The 19,043-nt window shown below is 30.4% G+C and overlaps 1 protein-coding gene across 1 annotated transcript; it reads left to right on the top strand.

Moving 5' to 3' along the window:
* Positions 1 to 12,626: 12,626 nt before the first annotated feature.
* Positions 12,627 to 18,470, top strand: LOC106642874 (juvenile hormone acid O-methyltransferase-like). The gene is made up of 5 exons (XM_089591486.1): positions 12,627 to 13,007; positions 16,695 to 16,866; positions 17,424 to 17,556; positions 17,643 to 17,790; positions 17,866 to 18,470. The coding sequence occupies exons 1-5, from the start codon at positions 12,818 to 12,820 to the stop codon at positions 18,066 to 18,068; spliced, it is 846 nt and encodes a 281-aa protein (XP_089447612.1). The 5' UTR covers positions 12,627 to 12,817; the 3' UTR covers positions 18,069 to 18,470.
* Positions 18,471 to 19,043: the final 573 nt, after the last annotated feature.

Raw genomic sequence — 19,043 nt, 5'->3', positions numbered from 1 at the left:
TGAGATACAAAAATATTAAATCTTGAAAAATATGTAAGGCTTGTTAAGACGTAAAAAAAGTTGCGTATGAAATATCAGAACTAGTTGGCGTCTGAAAATTCGTTAAACAACGTTGTGATTTGCAATAAAAGAGGTTTTATCAAAAAGAAAAAATTTTTCAGCACTTTAATTACTAAGCTGCTACAAAAAATCTTTTCGTTGTAATTTCACAAACTGACTTTCAGACAAATATGTTCTAATATAAATTTATAGCTTATTATAAACATTTTTTGTGTTTAATTAAGCTGCAAATCATTTTTGCAACGTCGGTAAGCTTCTTAGAAGGCAGATATAACTTGTCATTGTTTACGTTATAAGATGACACCCTACAAAGACCAAGATAAAAAATAAACCAGTGGTTGTGTCAAAGAAATCTGAAGTATTAGGCTTAACAGCCGAAATTGAAATGTTAAAACGTTACTTCACGATTTAAGCCTACCAAAAATGTCTGAATTTTGTATTGTCGTTATCTAAAGCGATGTGAAAGCAAACGATATTGCTGCACTATTAGAATCCTTTCTATCACGTTATAATTTTGAAAAAGTATAAATTCAATGGTTTAATCATACCTAAGTTCTATAGGAAACTAGATTCTATAGTTACACTGTTCCAGATTATATTCTGCCGATTCCTGAAAACGGCAAACATTGAAGTCAATACAATGTTCAACTGAACAAAAAAATTAACTTACGTTACAATTTATGAAAAAATTTTAATAGTATTTGTAAAAAGTTTTTGGTACTGTAGCACTTTAAATTTATGAAAACATCCGAACAAAAAGTACTGAAACTGTAAGACTGAACAAGAAAACCGACAAACTAACTTTTGTCGTAGATTTTTAACTCAAGATTCAATCTCTTTTCAGTTTCTACATCATGATAAAGACTATTAACCAAAGATCTCATTTAAACAACGAGAATAATGAAAATCATTTTCTGGAGTAACATGATACAACTATTCAAGCTTTATTTGCAGATCAAAGTTATTGATCGCGACAAGAAAGATGATGATAAGATTATTAAATGTGATTAATCGATAACATTGAATTAAAACCCTAGACAAATTCCCCGTTCGAAAAATAAATTTGGTGTTCAATGAACCGATTTGAAAGGTAGTTAGTGCGATTAAATAGTTATCACTGGGTAATCAATGATTTTCATAGTAATTATTAATAGTCATTAAATTTAACAATAATTGATAATACGCAAGACTCTCAAATTACAGATGATACAAACACACTCTAAAGATGGTTTGATTTACAAAAAGTTAAGGAAAACATTATTGAAGCAATAAATTAAGTCGATGAAGCTCAAATAATGACTGATACATAAAAATTTAGAAATTAAAAAAAATATGGTCCTGTTAATGCCTACACACTTAGGCATATTCAAAAGATAGAGTGTTACTATAATTTAAAGACCATATACTATCAAATAAGTCAGAAATAGGTGACAGAAGCTTTGAAAATTAGAAATCAAGATTACGATTAAAAGTATCTCAAAAATTAATTCAGGGACATACACACCTAGAAACAGTAAAATTAAAGTACAAAAATAGTGATAAGATTACAAACTGCGTAAACATAAAAACGCACAGTTAGAGATGATGCAGAGATAAATCCACACAAAGGAATAAAATAGGTTTAAATAGCTCATATTAAAGATACTTAATTTAAACACATTTGAATATGCCACCACGAAAGCATCTTTTTTCTCTATGGAAAATGAGGAAGACTCTTGTTTTCAGCATTTTCAGACCTCACTATCTTTTTATTTTTGTATCTTTGTTTTCATGTTTATTATTATCTTTCAGTATGTTTTATGAACAAATACCTGAAAATTTATATCTTTGCCACTTTGCACGTTAACTTCAGTAGTTTTATCATTCGACATGTCTAATGCTTTTATTTTTAGTCCCTCGGTTCTGTCACAGTATTTTCCTATTGTATTTTCCTTTTTTTCGTTTTTCACTATTGTATCTTTATAATAATAAAGTATTTTTGTTGCAGTGTCTGCAATTTTATGCGTATAAATCTATTTTATTTTTACTTCTATTTTATAGTAACTTTTGTGCTTGTATTCTTATGCGTTGCTTACTACTTTCCGACATCAAAATATTAAATCCAAATACTATTTTTTTCTTGGTAATTGTGTGATTCCAATATCATTTAAATAATGTATTCTTTTCGTCTGCGTCTAAATCTTTGTCTTACGAATCTGTAGCCATATATCAATAGGTTTAGGTTTTTGCGTTTAAGTGACCTTTACTATTCTTCTACGTAGATTATTATCTCTACATCATCTTTTACAGTACGTTTTCATTTATACGCATTTTTTAATCTTATCACTATTTTTATACTTTAATTTTATTGTTTCTAGGAGTGTATGTCCCTGCATTAATTTTTGTGATACTTTCAATCGTAATCTTGATTTTTTATTTTCAAAGCTTCTGTCACCTATTTCTGACTTATTTGATTGTATGTAGTCTTTAAATTGTAGTAACATTATATTTTGAATGTGCCTAAGAGCGTACAAAGCATTAACAGGACTATCTTTCTTGTCCATCTCTAAATTCTCAAGTATCCGTCTTTTTGAGCTTCTTCGACTTAATTTATTGCTGTAACATCATCGCAGAACTTGCCTCAACTATGTATGATTCACGCACTGGTTTACTTTACTTAGTCCTATATCAATAGCGCTAATAATTCCTCCTCCCTGTAATTACACGTATGGAGATTAATTATCATCTGCTTCCCTACGTGTCTCTTTCTATGACTGCCGCATACGATTTTAATCCTCTACGTCTCTCTTCCTTGGCTTCTTTTGTATAAGGTAAAATGGAAGTGTTCCAAATTATCAGGTGTTGAAATTATTGCACACGTTTTCATCAGTAAATAGATTTTTATCGTCAATCTAACCACAACGTAAAATATTTTTTAGTTAAAGCAATAATGTACAATATTTCATTAAAAAATAAGTTTATAAAGTTTGATACATGACACTCATTTATCAAACAGTGATATTACCCTGAGAAATAGTAGTAAATATATATTATATCAAGCGTATTCACTATTATTTTGTTTAATATACGAGACCTTGAATTACTTCCTTATGCGTCCAAAGTATCCGTACAAACAGAACCAACACAAAAATCATAGCTGGAAGGGTAAAAGCCGTGCGAATGATACGATACTTGTGTTTTACATAGGTATAGCGAGCGTTTTCTCGAGATTATTGTCGTAGGCATTATATATATGTGTATGTGTGTGTGTGTGTGTATGTGGAGTGCGCGACCGCATATGCAAATACACTAGAGCGCCCCAAGTCCAAGAGCAGCGGCAAAAGAGCAAATACATGCAACCAAGAGATAACAGAGTGACCTTTCTCTCCTGCTCTTCCCAAAGGCTATTATAGCAGAAGATATACATAATAGCAGATATTTCGTGATCTCGAGAGGGGAATTTAATTACGCTGGAGGAGCGATGGAAAAATTCTTATTGCCGTAATGCAGCATGGGTTTTGAATTAATCGTCAGAGGGACTTCCCGTTCAAAGGAATGGGCTACTGGCAACTCGTCTATGTTTCCATGGTTGAAGTATTATTGGGAATCCCTTTCGATGATGTACGCTATGAACAGCTCGGCCAACCGCTGCAAAACTCAACAGTTCGAAATTGAAAATTTCCACAAAAGGTTAGTCTGAGGAAAAATTTTAAATAAAAAATTTTAGTTGATATTGTTTCATACACCATAATTCGGTAAGAAAAGTTTGTGAGAATTCAAGTATGGAAATGAATTACATGATTCAATCTACTTCATCATCTGTTAAACCAGTGTATCTTTATGTTTCGTGGCTCATTTCCTAATCACGGTGGTTTTGATAGCTCTTGCATTAAAAGTAGTTATTTCCCAACTGCACGAGTGAAGCAAACACGAAGCATAAAAAAAAAAAAAAAAACAAAGCAAATGATGTACTTTAATATGTAAAATACTCTGCGTATTGTAAAATTGAATTACCATTTGCTAAAATTTGCTCATAGCAGTGCAATCATTAGTGACACTAAAACATGTCAAAGACAATGCTCCACCTGTAACAACGAGTGTCTGCTCCCGTACTGGATATTACTACGTCCAATTGATAATCGGGAGTCACACAAGGTCTACTCATCCCAATGTTTTGATTTCCCGTTACAGATGTACATGACTCAATAATATGTTGGTACATTTTGTGATTCTCTAGTATGCAGGAAAGTAAATTCGAGCAGTTTCTCGATCACTCGTCAATTTAAAACCCCAGTTGAATGTCACATAGGACTGAAATCGTAATTTGTGGGAGGCGACATCTTAAAAAGCACACGGCTGATTTATCCGAAACTTTGCGTCATCTCAGCAGTACCCATTTAAATTAGATTTCCTCAAACTGTTCGCCACTCTGGATACAGCTACCTTTGAATGCAATGACGAAACTCATTGGAAACCAAGTTCATTCGTAAAATGAAAAGAAAAAAAAAAAAAAAAAGATCATTGATAAGAGTCTTCCAGTTGGCTAACAGCTTGGAAAAATCTCCGGCCGAGCCCAACAGAGTTCAAGGACGCAGACTACATATATACAGTCCAGCGGATAGTAGAACACATATACATGTAAGCAATGGAGGCTGATGAGTTGAGCGATTTTTTCGACCAAACCGCAGTTGTTAACGATCGTTGCACCCGTGAATTAGCCAGCAGCTGCAGTCAGTACGCAGGAGAGTAGGGGAGAAGGCAGGCGACCTTGAACTGCGAAATTTCGGGACTGCATCCCATTGATCGGGATGAACGAGACGACAGGGGAGAGAGATTCAAGAAAAGGAAAAAAAAAGCGAGGGCCGAGAGGGACCGGTGCAGCAGCTTTTGGTCGACGGGCGCATAAACCGCGATCTTCCTTTTTCTCTGCACATTCCCTTTTATAATGTACGCACCGTCCTCTTGGAGAACCATAGGTCAGTTTCGGTCGAGCAAGCACCTTTCGCATTCAGTATGCGTATACATGTTACGTCTTTTGGGCCCAAGCAAATGTATGTATATATATATATATATATATATATATATGCTAGTGCAGCAGGGAAGATGCATCTGCAGATGAGCGCGAACGCAGCCCTGAACTTTGGGCAAACTGGTCCGACCAGTTTCCGGTCCTTATTGCACGTACATGGCACTGCAAAGTATACCCGCGTATAAGCATGCTCAACTTAAATTTTTGGGACTCGTTTTACTTAACGCATAACCGGGCTGATTGGATGAAAATAAAACGAGTCAAGAGCAACGAAAGGGGGTGTACGCACGAGATCGTTGATTTTTCCTGGTCAAGTGAGCGATGAACCCGTAAAGCGATATATTTGTGCGTTTAAGAAAAACATTGCTGACTCATACGTGTGTGTACGCACATGGATGTGTGTTATATTTTTTCGAAGAAATGAAGAAAATTTCTCATAAATTCAAGAGATTTTTCAAATGAGCAAAACTTCTGAGTCAACTATAGTTATGCTTATAATTAAAGAGGAAGGAGAATTTTCTAAATAATTAAATGTTAAAGTTTGTCACTATACACAGACAATTGTTGTAAGATAAATACTTTTTTCCATTAACTCTATTAAAACTTTCGAAAATCTAAAGTTGCACGGTAGAGTATAAAAGGCTTAGTGGTACCTACTATACTTTGAAGAAATAACAATTGATACAAATAATACAGTTTTTTTTTTTTAATTTATAATATTTTGTTTAAGAACATCGAATAATTTCATGGTTCATTTCTTACGTTTAATTACACAATTTATGAATGATAATATGATGCTGTTTGGAGAAAATTGTACAGCACTTACTTTTCAACTAAAGAAATCACTAACATGCGTAGTATCATTATTATTTTGTACTTTTATTAGGTGAAATTTTCGCTGTAACAGCTTTGAGAAAAAAAAAGACGTAAAACTGTTACTTATGCGTGTTAGTACGAAAAAGTGTCAATATCTTGCTTTTAAATGACGTGTCGTTAATGGAATCTCTTAAAAATAAACTCGATCCTTAGACAATAGTTTGCAGAGACATATCAACTGAATTAACCAGAGGATTTTGAGGAATATATTGTAAAATCTATACTATAAGTAAGTTAATTACTCAATATGACAGTGATTGCTGACAAAAAAATAATTGTAACAAAAAGTTCTCTTTATTACTGTAGGTTACATGATTATATTTTTACAAGAAATTGTTACGTATTGGCAACAGTGGCATTTCGCTACTTACAATACTTCTGGTAGTTAATTCACGGAATTGTATAGATAATATTGAATAAAAGTAATTACACCTTATATCGTTAATACTAACATACTTTTATTTCATAATAAAATAAGTAAGACCAGATACGATGAACATTATGAACACGTACCAGATGGGAAATCTTTTCATTATTTTTATTTTCCTTTCTAGTTGAATACAGTCACATTAATAAGTATTACGATAATATTAAAAAGCATTGATTAAGTAAAGAATTAAAACAGATAAACGAACAAGTGATGTAATTTCGTGTGACTACCCATTGATATTCTTTACAAAGATTCATACGAGGAAACACGTTTATTTTGTTTATGCAATTCATCTTCAAGGTGAAAATTTATGTTACAATTTTCATGCAGTAACAATCATAGAAGCTCATTGTGTATAGCAACAAGTGATTCTGCATTAAATTAAATGAAAAGCTCATAGCGTATTATGAGAAGCTCATTTTAGACACTTAAATCAAACCAAAATTTTCCTTTATTCCGAGGTCAATAATTCGCTCAATGATAAAACAGCCTTTTTCCTCGTCGGGTATATTATTCCGTCAACCTTGGATATTCTTCAATAACCATTTTAAGGTCTAATACTTCACTTGATACTAGAATAACGCGATAAACTGACAAGCTGGTCCCACGACGTATGTATGTTTAAAGTTTGTTCTACGCATTATTTCGAGAGATATTCACTAGATATGGATATTTATATATAGACAAATGATGCAATAATTCGAATGATAGCAATATAAATCATCATTTATAGTCAATTTACACGAAAACAGTTATTCAAAACTGTTATTTAATACTACGCGTAATTCTGCCATTTTTTTATGGGTCACTAAATAAAGTCACCTTTATATGGAAACTAAAAATATGGATGTAGAAAAAAAAACACCAAAAAAGTTATTGAAAAATATCTTGGCTGCAATACATAGGTTGCAACATTACTATGCAGCATCGATATTATTGCAGTGTAAGTCAAGCGATTTCAGATCACTAAAATTTTTTTTTTTTTTTAAGATTCCACGTTAGAGTATTACAGACCTTAGATTTATAAGCTTCTTCAAATCTGCCAAGATTTTAAGGACAAGACATGTTAACTATCACAAATTAAAAATAGTTTAAACAGTCACTGTCAGTATTATTTAGGTGGTTTTCGTAGAATTATGTATTAAAGGGACACTGAGTGAACACTGAGACTCATACAACAATTCACGCTTAATAAACATGGGGATTATGAGGTACATTATATTTTTACAATTTTTTTTCAATGAGAGAAATTTTGGTGAAACACGGAATTTAGAAAACGTTTGTTGTAAATTTCACCAGGATAATAATTTACTTTTTTTCACCACAAGTTCTACCACAAAGAAGAAAACTTGCCTGGTAAAACGTTTGTGAGCATTGTGCATAAATTTTCGTACCTAGGAAAAATCATCAACCAAAAAAAATCTGTATAGTGTAATGTACTATTGACTGTTTAAGTTATAGTATTAGTAAGTTAGTTTAAGTGTTTTGTATTCATTTCATTTATACTTTTTAAGTTATACCACTCATATATTCGGGTGTAACTTCGATGTAACATGACAATTTGTAGTAATTTTTTTATTCTAAATATGCAACAGTACCATTTCTTAATATCATTTGACAATCAACATTAATTAAAAAACACATAGAAAGATTTTTTAATAAAAAAAAAAAAAAATTGTAATAATGAAGTAGTCTAAACAATTTCACTAATTTCCGAATTTCATGTTGAGTCGCAATATTCATCAATGTTGTGTTGAATGCAGCCGGAATAAAAGCTCATTAATACTATTGTACCTGTTATGTGCCCTGATTTCTGGTATTTTACTCTATATATTATTGGTGTTCTTCAATAAAGTCGTTATTACACATTTATCACTAGTAGGACTTGGCCCCTTCCTTATGTCCATCACACATTGACCATCTACGCTTAAAAATGTTCACTTACATGTAAATGGTTTTGCTCGTAGGAGTCAAAATCAATTATTTTTATCTTTTATTCATCTTAGAGTATGTGATTTAGTAATTATCACTTTTTGTGACATTTTCAATTTACATTGTTTGCCATTGTTATAAAATCTTGCCCCATAGTTTGTAAGTCTTCTACATTCTTATATCATTAACAAGTATCTATCATTTCTCCCGACTTTGTGGCGTGAAAATTGTCTCTTTACATTTTTCTTTATTTATATCGCTTATCTTTTATTGTTAATACGTATTTAAAATGTTTTCTTACAGTTACTAACACTATTTGTAGAGCTTTGGTTTTCAAATCTTAGCCTGTAACAATGAAATTGCCATCAACTGTGTACTTCAAATACGCCTTTTCCCACTTCCAAATCAGATAAATATGATTTTTACTGAGGGATTGCGCACTCTTAAAGTCATTAAAAAAGACTTCATAAGTCATTCAAAGTCTTTCAATGACACCAGAAGTCTCAAGAAGACTTCAGTCGTTTTATCAGGATTTCAAGAGTGCCTATCGCTTGAAATCATTAAAAAAGGCTTCATAAGTCATTCAAAGTCTTTCAATGACACCAGAAGTCTCAAGAAGACTTCAATCGTTTTATCAGGATTTCAAGAGTGCCTATTACTTGAAATCTTAAAAAAAAAAATTTTATAGTCTTGAAAAGACTTCAGAGAGCTTAGCTCCTCGAATTTTATCAACTGTTGGATCAGATAGAAATATTTTTTTTGCAAAAAAAATACTTATTCTGGCTCATAATGCAACCCAATGAAAATATAACGCTAAGACTCTTATTTATTTAGTTCTCACAAATTAACAATCACTGATTTTAAATACAGATCACAAGAGGTAACTTCAATTTCTCCGTGCGCCTATCGATGTCTCGTCTTACCTTACTTATCTGCCTTTGGATTTTAAATATACTGTGGTCTGTTTTGGAAAATTTTTCATCAAAATTACAACTAAAAAGTAAAAAATGAAAAAATAAAAGTTTTTTCACAACTCTTTCATTGTAGTGAACAGTATAATTAATGTAAACAATAATTTTATACGTACGCATGATTGATAAAAATGGGAGTTTATTTTGATGTATGTTGTTACAAATAAATAATTTTATGTATGAACTGTATTAAGAAAATTTTTTTTATACACTTTATGTGGCTATTTCTCATGAAAATTCATTTAAAACTTTATACACACATTTTCTATGCTTCTTTCCTTAACTTCCTTTCTTTGATGTTTTTTGCACTCGTTGGGAACTTTTTAATGATTCTTTGTATCTGCTACAAATTTTCATCGCAATCTTTGCATGGCATATTTTTTTACCAAAAGAATTTTTTCCCTATTCTTTAAGTATATGAGCTCTATGAAGACCCTTTAATTTTATTACTTTTGTTATATCCTTGTTTTCATCGCAGTAAATCCTAGTGGATTATGTCATCGCACTCAAGTAAATAATTCTGTGCAACAGTTTTTACGTACTTTTATCTATATAGTTTTATGTATTTTTAGATCAAATGATTCATCATTATGCACTAAAAATGCATAAAATCATATAGATGAAAGTATGTTATAAGTATTACACAGAATTACATACTTAAGTGGTTTGAAAAAACGTACTTAGATGCACGGTGATTTCAATCTTTAATCAACGTTCATAATTTCAAATAATTTTTTAAGGCGAAGCATCTCTCCATTCGCCGTATTTTGAATCCAAATCATCAAAAAAGTAATGCAAAGGTACTCCCTGAATGAGACGGAATTCTTTATTACGAGCTAGCAGAATTAGATAATGATTGCAAAAATTTTTTAGGAAATTAAACATTTTTTGTGAAAGATGTTTTTTCCAAAGGTTCACTTAAGTAGTATTAAAATAAAATAGTTTATTTCTATCACGTAAGGGGAGATTTCTTAGAAAACATATGAATGATTAATAATATTGTTCCTAAGACTAATTTTTTATGTGAAATATTAATTTTCACTTTTTAAAATGTACTGTAAAATTATTAAATACATTATTTTGTAACTTTTTTTCTAGCTTTTTTTAACACTTAGCTAATTAATCGCACCCTGTTGTAATCCTCATTTTGGTAAGTTGGGCTTTTTTTACCTTTGAACGTTTTTACGTCCTCATTAGGCAATAAAACAGTATATTATTCACCAATTCGTACAGTTGAGTATCTTAGAAAGTATCCAAGATATCTTTTGGTATATTCATTACATGTACACAGTCCATTTATTATATTACGATTTTACGAAAATATTGCATAGAAAATTCCGAAATTGAGTTGATTCACTATTAATTCTAAAAAAATGTTTACACTTCCTCGTTAAATCATTGTTCATTCAATCCTTGGGGCTTTGTAATTGAATTAAATCGGATATTTAAATGAACTGGATTTAAAGTAAAAATCCTGTAATATCCTATATAATCTCTTCTATAATATTTCATAAGCTGTCATTGATCAAGAAAATTTATAATTTTCAACATAAAAAAACACTGTACTCAACAAATGATAACTCTTAGTTTTATGGTTTTAAAATACTATGCATTATTATCATATTACATAATGAGAAAGAAAGAATCGTATTTTTTAACCCAAAGTGTACAACTTATCAAGAATCAACTCACTTTTAGGGCGAGTTGGATTAGAAAACTTGTTTTACATATCTAACGTGTATTCTACTAACATATTCAAGTTATAAGCTCTTTGTGGAAAAATTCATTTAAATTGTGAACCAATTAAATAAAATGTTAGTAATAACACTAGTAGCAATGATGAGATGAAAAAAAAAAACTTAAACGCTAGATGTAGGTGAATTGTATATAATGTTAAATGTAGGGGTAAACGACCTCATTACGGCACAGGTACTAACTACTGTGCATTGGTCAGTACTGCTACGTACATCGAAAAACATAGAGAAGTAAGCAATGTAGCATAACCGAAAATTTCAATGCGCAGTAATGGATTTATTGACCCCTATTACACAGTAACAATTGATGACTATTTTTCTCAAGAAAATTTGAAATTCCTAGTTGAACTTCCCAATTCATAACTCTTCGGTTGAAGACTTTATGGAGAGAGAATCATTTTTTTTTAAGAACAATGCGTTATCAATAGCTAACTCATAATTCCCAAATGTCTTAATAGATAAGGTATATCATAAAGTACATCAATAATAGATAAGGTATATTTATATAAGTAGATACTTACAGAATTTTGACATTTGGTAAGTTAGTCATTCACAACAAAACGTATTCAGAAAATGATTCTTTTTTTTTATCAAGTCGTTAACTGAAGAGATTTTACTCACCAAGTCAACATTTTTATTTACATACTAACAAATATACTGAATGGTCAATAGTTATAAAAGAACTATATAGCTATTGGCTTTTTTATAAAAATCATATAGCAATTGCTGTTAAAAAATATAAAAATCAAGCTATATAAATAATAGACACACCTTCATTGACAAATTACATCAGAGTTTTGTTTCAAATAGCCTGATTTGTAGCTTTCATACTAGTTTTATTAATTATTTAATAGAAATCTTGTTTCTTTTGTGCAGATCATAGTGCATTGATCTCACCTAATAAAATGCTTATGAGCCTTTGAATTATTTATCATACAATACAATTAGCTATACCACTCGTCCTTACACACTAGATACGATCGCTCATTGGCGTCACTCCAAAACACTCCAACAATCAAATTACAGTAATAATAATAATAAAAATAAGAATAATAATATTAATAATAATAATGATAATAATAATAGTATCAATTAATCGTAACAGAAGTTACAGCAGTAGTAACAGTACAGTACGAATGTATAAGCTGCAGTAATGTCAGTAGTAGTAAAAGCAGTTATTGTAGTAGTGAGAGTAGTTAATGTAGATTATAGTAGTTATAGTTGTGGTTTTAGCTAAAGTTGTCGTTATATTGGTAGCTTTTTCGAAGTCATGGATGTAGTAGTGTTGAAAGCTTGTATTGTTCATGAGATGGTGATGCCATACAAAAATCGAAAGGGGGAGTATGGAAAAGGATCGTGTGCATGCTTATGTATCTTAGAAATCACAGTGTAAGAATGAGAAAAAGAGAGGGAGAGAAGCTCGAATAAGATTGAGTAAGAAGCAAACGCAAGAAAAAGACGGAGCACACGAGTGGAAGAGGCAAGTCGTCTTAGTAGTCGTCGCTCTAACCACATATAAAAAGAAATGCTTGCAAGAAGATGGACAGTTCAGAGGCGGTCCTCGCTTTGGTAGTAGCTTTTCGTGCGTTGCCTCAACCACGGTATACAAGCATTTAAACCGTATAATAGTGATCTTTTGACTATGATTTGCCCTAGAGCTTTTCGAAACTAATTTTGATTATTAACAATAACCAGTAACATTACAAAGAAAAAAAAAAAAAAAAAAAAAAAAAAAAAAATACAATTAAACATACAATTTAAAAAAAATTTGAAATAAAGTTCAACAATGAACAGCACCGTCAAAGAGTATATGGAAGCTCACGACTTGCAAACTCGTGACGCCACAGATGTCATTGAAGAGTTTAGTGACGAACTTGCAAAAATGACCGGCAAGTGCATAGATATCGGTTGCGGCCCTGCCTCAGTTACGCGCAAGCTCCTCATGCCCCGAATGCCACCTAATGTTCACATCGTTGGTAAGTGGCACGTTTAATGAATTTCCAGGGTATATCCGTGAATTTTTTGTTTTGTGTGGGTTGAAAGGGTGAAGTGTCTTTTTTTTATTTTAAATGTAATCCACCAATAGGTTTGACAATGTTAAAGTTCTTGACCTTGGAAATTACGTTAAGCTCCGTTAATGAATAAATTAATAAACACTTCAAAATAGAAGAATCTATACTGATACGATGCATTTTTATGGTGGTTGAAAAAATAAAATACATAAATGATTGTATCCAGATTGAATGGAATTGGTTGCACAATTACGTTCAATATCACTATATTTATCATCAATTTTTCAAGGGTATTTGAATCGGTTTCGTTTGTTGAAAACAAATTTTTCTAATTGGATTCCCCCATTTTTCGTTGATATTTATTTACAATTTGTGTTTATTTTTGTGTAAAAATCCCGCGGGTAGAAGTATTCACAATTGTAAATTCAAAAACACTCCATACACTTTAATTTTAAGCCTATCTACAACCAAAACTTATTATTTATCAAAATAACTATTTAAAGAACTGTAAGGTTTCCGAACAAGTTAGTAATGATGATATCAAATTTTTAATTAAGATCAATGAGTATATTATCTGTTATATTGTACAAAAACTGCCTTCAATAAATATTCAAACATTTTTTTACATTTTGGTAGATTTTTAATAATTATTGAAGCATCAATAAAACTTAATTTTGCGAAATATCAATACTTGATAATAATTTAAAACATCTGTTTGAAGTTTTAACTTTACAATATGATATTAAATAGTACATTTGGCATTGGATGCATAAAGGTTCTGATTGTCGCAAAACCGTGAGTGATATCACCCAAGTTGAGCTAGTGCTTTTTTTGACGTTCAGATTTTATCTTCAAGGGCTTTTTCATACATCAGTGTAAAAATACTAACGTACGAAATCGTTTCTCTTAACATGGTACTATACCCAAGCTTTTTACACATGATATATGGTGGTATCAGAAATTAAAAAGAACACAAGAAATGCCGAAAAAAATTCTGTTAAATCTATATTTAATGAGACATACTACAAAATCTGTAATACAAAACGTAATAAAGTACTGTAATATAAAATGTAATACAGTAAACTTCAAAAAGAATTTTTTAGACGTTTTATATTCGTAGTACACGAGTATTGTTGTACAAAGCGTGTAACTGAAAATTTTATTAAAAATGAAAAAACTTTTTTTATTTGTTATAAATAAATATTAAATTTTTGTTTTGATTTTTACCACTGTATGGACTTGCAATTAACATCAAACTATAACTTTAAGTCCATGAATCTTAATATCTATGAAGCTAAATTGGTTAAAATTATGAGTTATGATTTTGATGGTAGTCACCTTTTATACATTCATTTTTTTATACAGTTCTGCGATAAATTAACCAAGCTTTAAGTGACAACGTTTATTTAGTAAAAATCTTTTTATAAGAAACCATGTGGAACCGAGAATCTTTGTGATTTGATTTTTTGATAACCATAAAGCTAGACCTTCTGAAATTTAAATGCGATATTTATAACTGTAAAAATAATACTTCATAATTTTTGGATTAATTTGTCGAAGAAATGAAGTATTCCCTCAAATCAATGCATTATGCTAAAAAAAATTTACTACAAATAAATGGGAACAATATATCTCAATTGAAAGTTACTGTACTCATAAATTACGGGTGCTTTTCATTGGCACTTACCAACGAAGATTTCAGATATGCGTCAACTTATTTAAACAAGTTTAGTTTTTTTATAAATTAATTAATTGCTTACTACTCAGAAAATTATTTGAAATTTTTTTTTTTTTTTTTTTTAAAGTAATCTATTTTTAAAAATAGACTCGCTGAAAAATCTTTCAGTTTTTGTTTATAATTAATAAATAGCCAAAAGATTCAAAATCTAATGAACTTTTATGAAAAATACTTCATACAAAGACGAAAACAGAGATCAATATTAAAAACCATTGCATTGTATAGCTTTGGTGGAAAAAGGCAGCATTGGTAGATTTTTAAAGTTGAAAAATTATATCATGATTTTTGCGAATACATTAATTCTATTTATAACATAAAAACTTTGTATCTTGATTTACGATAGAAAAATACAACTACTTTATTTCAGGTGATTAAAGATGTGATGAATGATCTTGATTTTTGTGGAAAGTACTTAGTTTTACACCTAAAAAAAACACATCCATAGCCAGTGAAAATGTTCTATTCTATCCTATCATTTGTTTTAACTTCCACCTATACATAATTACAAGTGAGACTTTGACTTCACACCAATCTCGCTATGCACTCCAACTCGCTCCAACCTCCTATTTACAATGATAAAAAACTCATTTATTGAAGTATGACGTATCAAAATTTACAAATATTATTATGATATGCATTGTCATCATCAAATAATCGTTCTAGCTTCTAAAAATGTTTTTCAAAAATCAATGTCGAACATGGGCAGAGCAAGTGGAACACAGTCATAATAAAAAATTAACGTTAAATTATATCAATCATCTGCTTAGTTATACAGAAAATGATAATCTTATTGGTGGTTAGAAGGAGATAATTACGGGACTGCAGAGGGCTTATTGTAAGTCCCACAAAAATAATTACATATAACATAGGAAGAAAATTCAATATGTACTTTTATTACCTTTAAATACGAAAAGTATATCTTTATTACCTTTTATTTCATGTTAAAAATAATTTCTTTTAGCATTAGCATTTTCTATGGCTGCCATTAAATCCAAATGTCAAATTATCGATAGTAATTTGACTATACTTGAATGGACCTATGTATTATCACGGTCAATCATTCATAAGGTTATTGAGGTTTGAAAATTAAAATGTAATTTTTCTACATTAAAATCGGACTTGCGTAAGGCTACTTGTAACGACTATCACAGTTCTTATCATATTGTAGTGTTAAATTTTTGATATCAGTTATACATAAATTATAAAACATAAATCAATGCAACTAAATAAAATTTTACATGAATACATAAATAATATTAGCAAAAAAACTGTAATGCTACTAGGTTTTAAATATATGAAATTAAAGTCAATTAATTTCAATGGAAACTTAGCAATTAAAATATGCACAAACAACAATAACAAAATTATTATACAGAAATATATCAAATCCTGAAAGAATAAAATTTATGGGGATGGTGGGGGTCTTTGGAGGGGGTTCTCAAAATCGTATGAGGGGCTGTAGAGAATTAACCCTAATTTTATCAGGTTTAAATAACGGGGAAATTAAACAAATTTTCCCTTATTTTTTGGAGAAACTGTGGAGCAGCTGCATGAGGCTGAAGGGGGCTCATCACCAGCCCTGCCAAAAGAACTATATAATTTAAAAAAATTGAGTACCCATTTAAAATAGATGAAAAGTATAGATGCATGTATACCATCTTTTTCCATACTGTATCGTGATTGCTTTATGTTGGAAATCCAAAAATAAAATACCATCATTCCACCAAAGAATCGATATATTCCCAGAACAGACATTATTGTACACACACACGCATTCACAGATTTTCTTCTAAATAATGCATTTGATTTTTTTTTTTTTTTTTGGTATACACTCAGATAATTTTTACCACATACTTGAACGATTATGATTTCTCGTGTAATATTAGTCAATAATTTTTTGGTGATGTTTTCAGGTGGTGACATATCTAAAAAAATGGTTGAATTTGCTAAGCAAACTCACAGTGACGAGGAACGCCTATCATTTATCGAATTGGACGTAGAGGTAGAAAAAATACCAAAAGAGCTGATTTGTGCTTTTGACAACGCCGTTTCTTTTTACTGTCTACACTGGTGTCAAGATACGAGGTACGAAGATAAAACTTACAAGCAAATTTGAAGTTGACTTTGACCATTCGATAAAAAATTTTTTACTGTCATAGGAAACTCAATTATGAATTTGTATGAATCTTTACTTATTTTATTAGTTTTTGGAACAGCTATTTCCGTATCACAGTACGTCATTCAGACTAAGGTGTATTCAAACTGAGTAAAAATCTATGTACACTAAGTTCGAAACTAAATGGTTAACAGCTGTTATAAAAACTAATAAATTAAGAGAAGATTCGTCGACATTTATATTTTTTTTTTTTTTTTTTTTTTTTTTTTCGTAATCTATATTAATCGTCGTCAAGTAAAAAGTTTTTCTATTTTAAATTTCGAGAATATTTTTTTAGAACTGCAAAATTCTTTAGCTGGATGTGCAATTTTTATGAACACGTATTCTTAAAATCATATTGAGCACTGGCAAAATACTTTGACATGACTAGAGCTAAGCTTTTTAATTCGACGTGCACTTATTATCAACCACCATATAATTATGTACACTTTCATCTGTGATGCAAAAAAATATTTGCTTGTTTCAGAAAAGCGTTTGAAAATATTTATCAAATATTACGTCCGAGTGGAAGAGGTCTGGTACTATTTTTAGCTTACAACGACGGCTTCGACAGCTACCTGAGAATAGCTGAGGTTCCTCAATACAAATCGTATATGACGGTAATTGATAAGAATGTCCTCGATAATCATGATAATTTTAATACATTTTTTTTCCTGGGAATAATTTAGAGTCATCAATTTTTCAGGATGTTGAAAAATATGTCCCATACTTTCAACACTGCGACAATCCGAGAGCAAAAATGAAGAAAATGCTCGAGGAAGTAGGTTTCAAGGTGCTGCACTGCAGTTTACGTGAAAAGACGTTCGTGTACAAAAGTTTGGAAATTTTGAAAAGTTAGTATACGCACAAATTAAACAAAAAAAAAAAAGTTTTTAAACATTATAAAAACGATTTATTTTATGTTTTAGAACATGTCGTGGCTGTAAATCCTTTTATAAACAGAATGCCAGAGGACATCGGAGAAAAGTTTGAAAAAGATCTTTTACGTGAAATCGTCAGCGGAAAAATATCGTTTGCCAACAAAAACAATGGATCAAAAGAGGAAGAAAAAGTACTCGATCGATATTATGTACTGATAGCTCATTTTGAGAAACCGGATATAGGAAAATGAGAAAGTAGGAAAATGCAATGACGCTGCATCAGGGCCTTATTTCTAAGTACAAAGTATTTTAGTGAGAATGATCTGAATAATTTTCGCCATGAACGTCTGTAAATAATTAGATGAATATTGACGATTTTGAATCTATTTATAAATCAATTACAAATATTTAACCGTGATATTATTGTGATTTGATTAATGCTAATGCATTGTGAAATTAACGTCATAAACATAAGCCATATTATTTTAGAATTAAATAAAAAAAGTTTTTTTTTTATCTATTGAGTTTCTACATTACATTAGATCATTCTAGATACTATGTGAATCAGGCAATACTCTAATATTACAATAAGCACTATAATTTCATCACAAAAGCTAATTTTTTATTTGGCTCTCTCTGATCAATTTCTAAAAATTAATTTTATTTTAAATAGGATAAGATAAGCGTACCTTGAATAGTACTACGTATATAATATTGTATTTTGTAATAATATAAATGATTGTATTGTTAAAAAAAAAAAAATAAAACGAAAAAAATCGTCTTGGTACGTACAAAACTTTTTTGTTAATTTATTTAAATCTATTAAAAAATTCTTCAAATATTGCTGCGCACTAACACACACAGAGAGAGAGAGAGACAAAGAGAGAGAGAGCGAGAGAGAGACAGAGAGAAAGAGTGACAGAGGAATGCATTTTCAAACAAAGTATTTTAATTCGATTCCGAAATTTATGACATTTATAAATCACATGCCGATGTATGATTTTTCGTCTATTACAAAGCTTCTTTCATAAAAAATCAAAACAATTTTTTTTAAAACAATAAAATCAAAATGAAATAAGAAATCGATAAAATCGAAATATCATTTTTCAGTGATGATGGATAATTAAAAACAAACAAAAAACGTTCAATATTTAATAAAATTGGTCGAGGGGACTCGAAGAACGACTGATTACACATACAAGCAGACACATGTGCACTGGTGCTCT

The sequence above is a fragment of the Copidosoma floridanum genome, unplaced genomic scaffold, assembly GCF_036245765.1.
Source record: "Copidosoma floridanum isolate Cflo_tuat_1 unplaced genomic scaffold, Cflo_Japanese_pri ptg000001l, whole genome shotgun sequence".
Taxonomy (NCBI): Eukaryota; Metazoa; Arthropoda; class Insecta; order Hymenoptera; family Encyrtidae; genus Copidosoma; species Copidosoma floridanum.
Note: the sequence above shows the minus strand (reverse complement) of the source record. Positions and strands in the feature narration are given on the sequence as shown.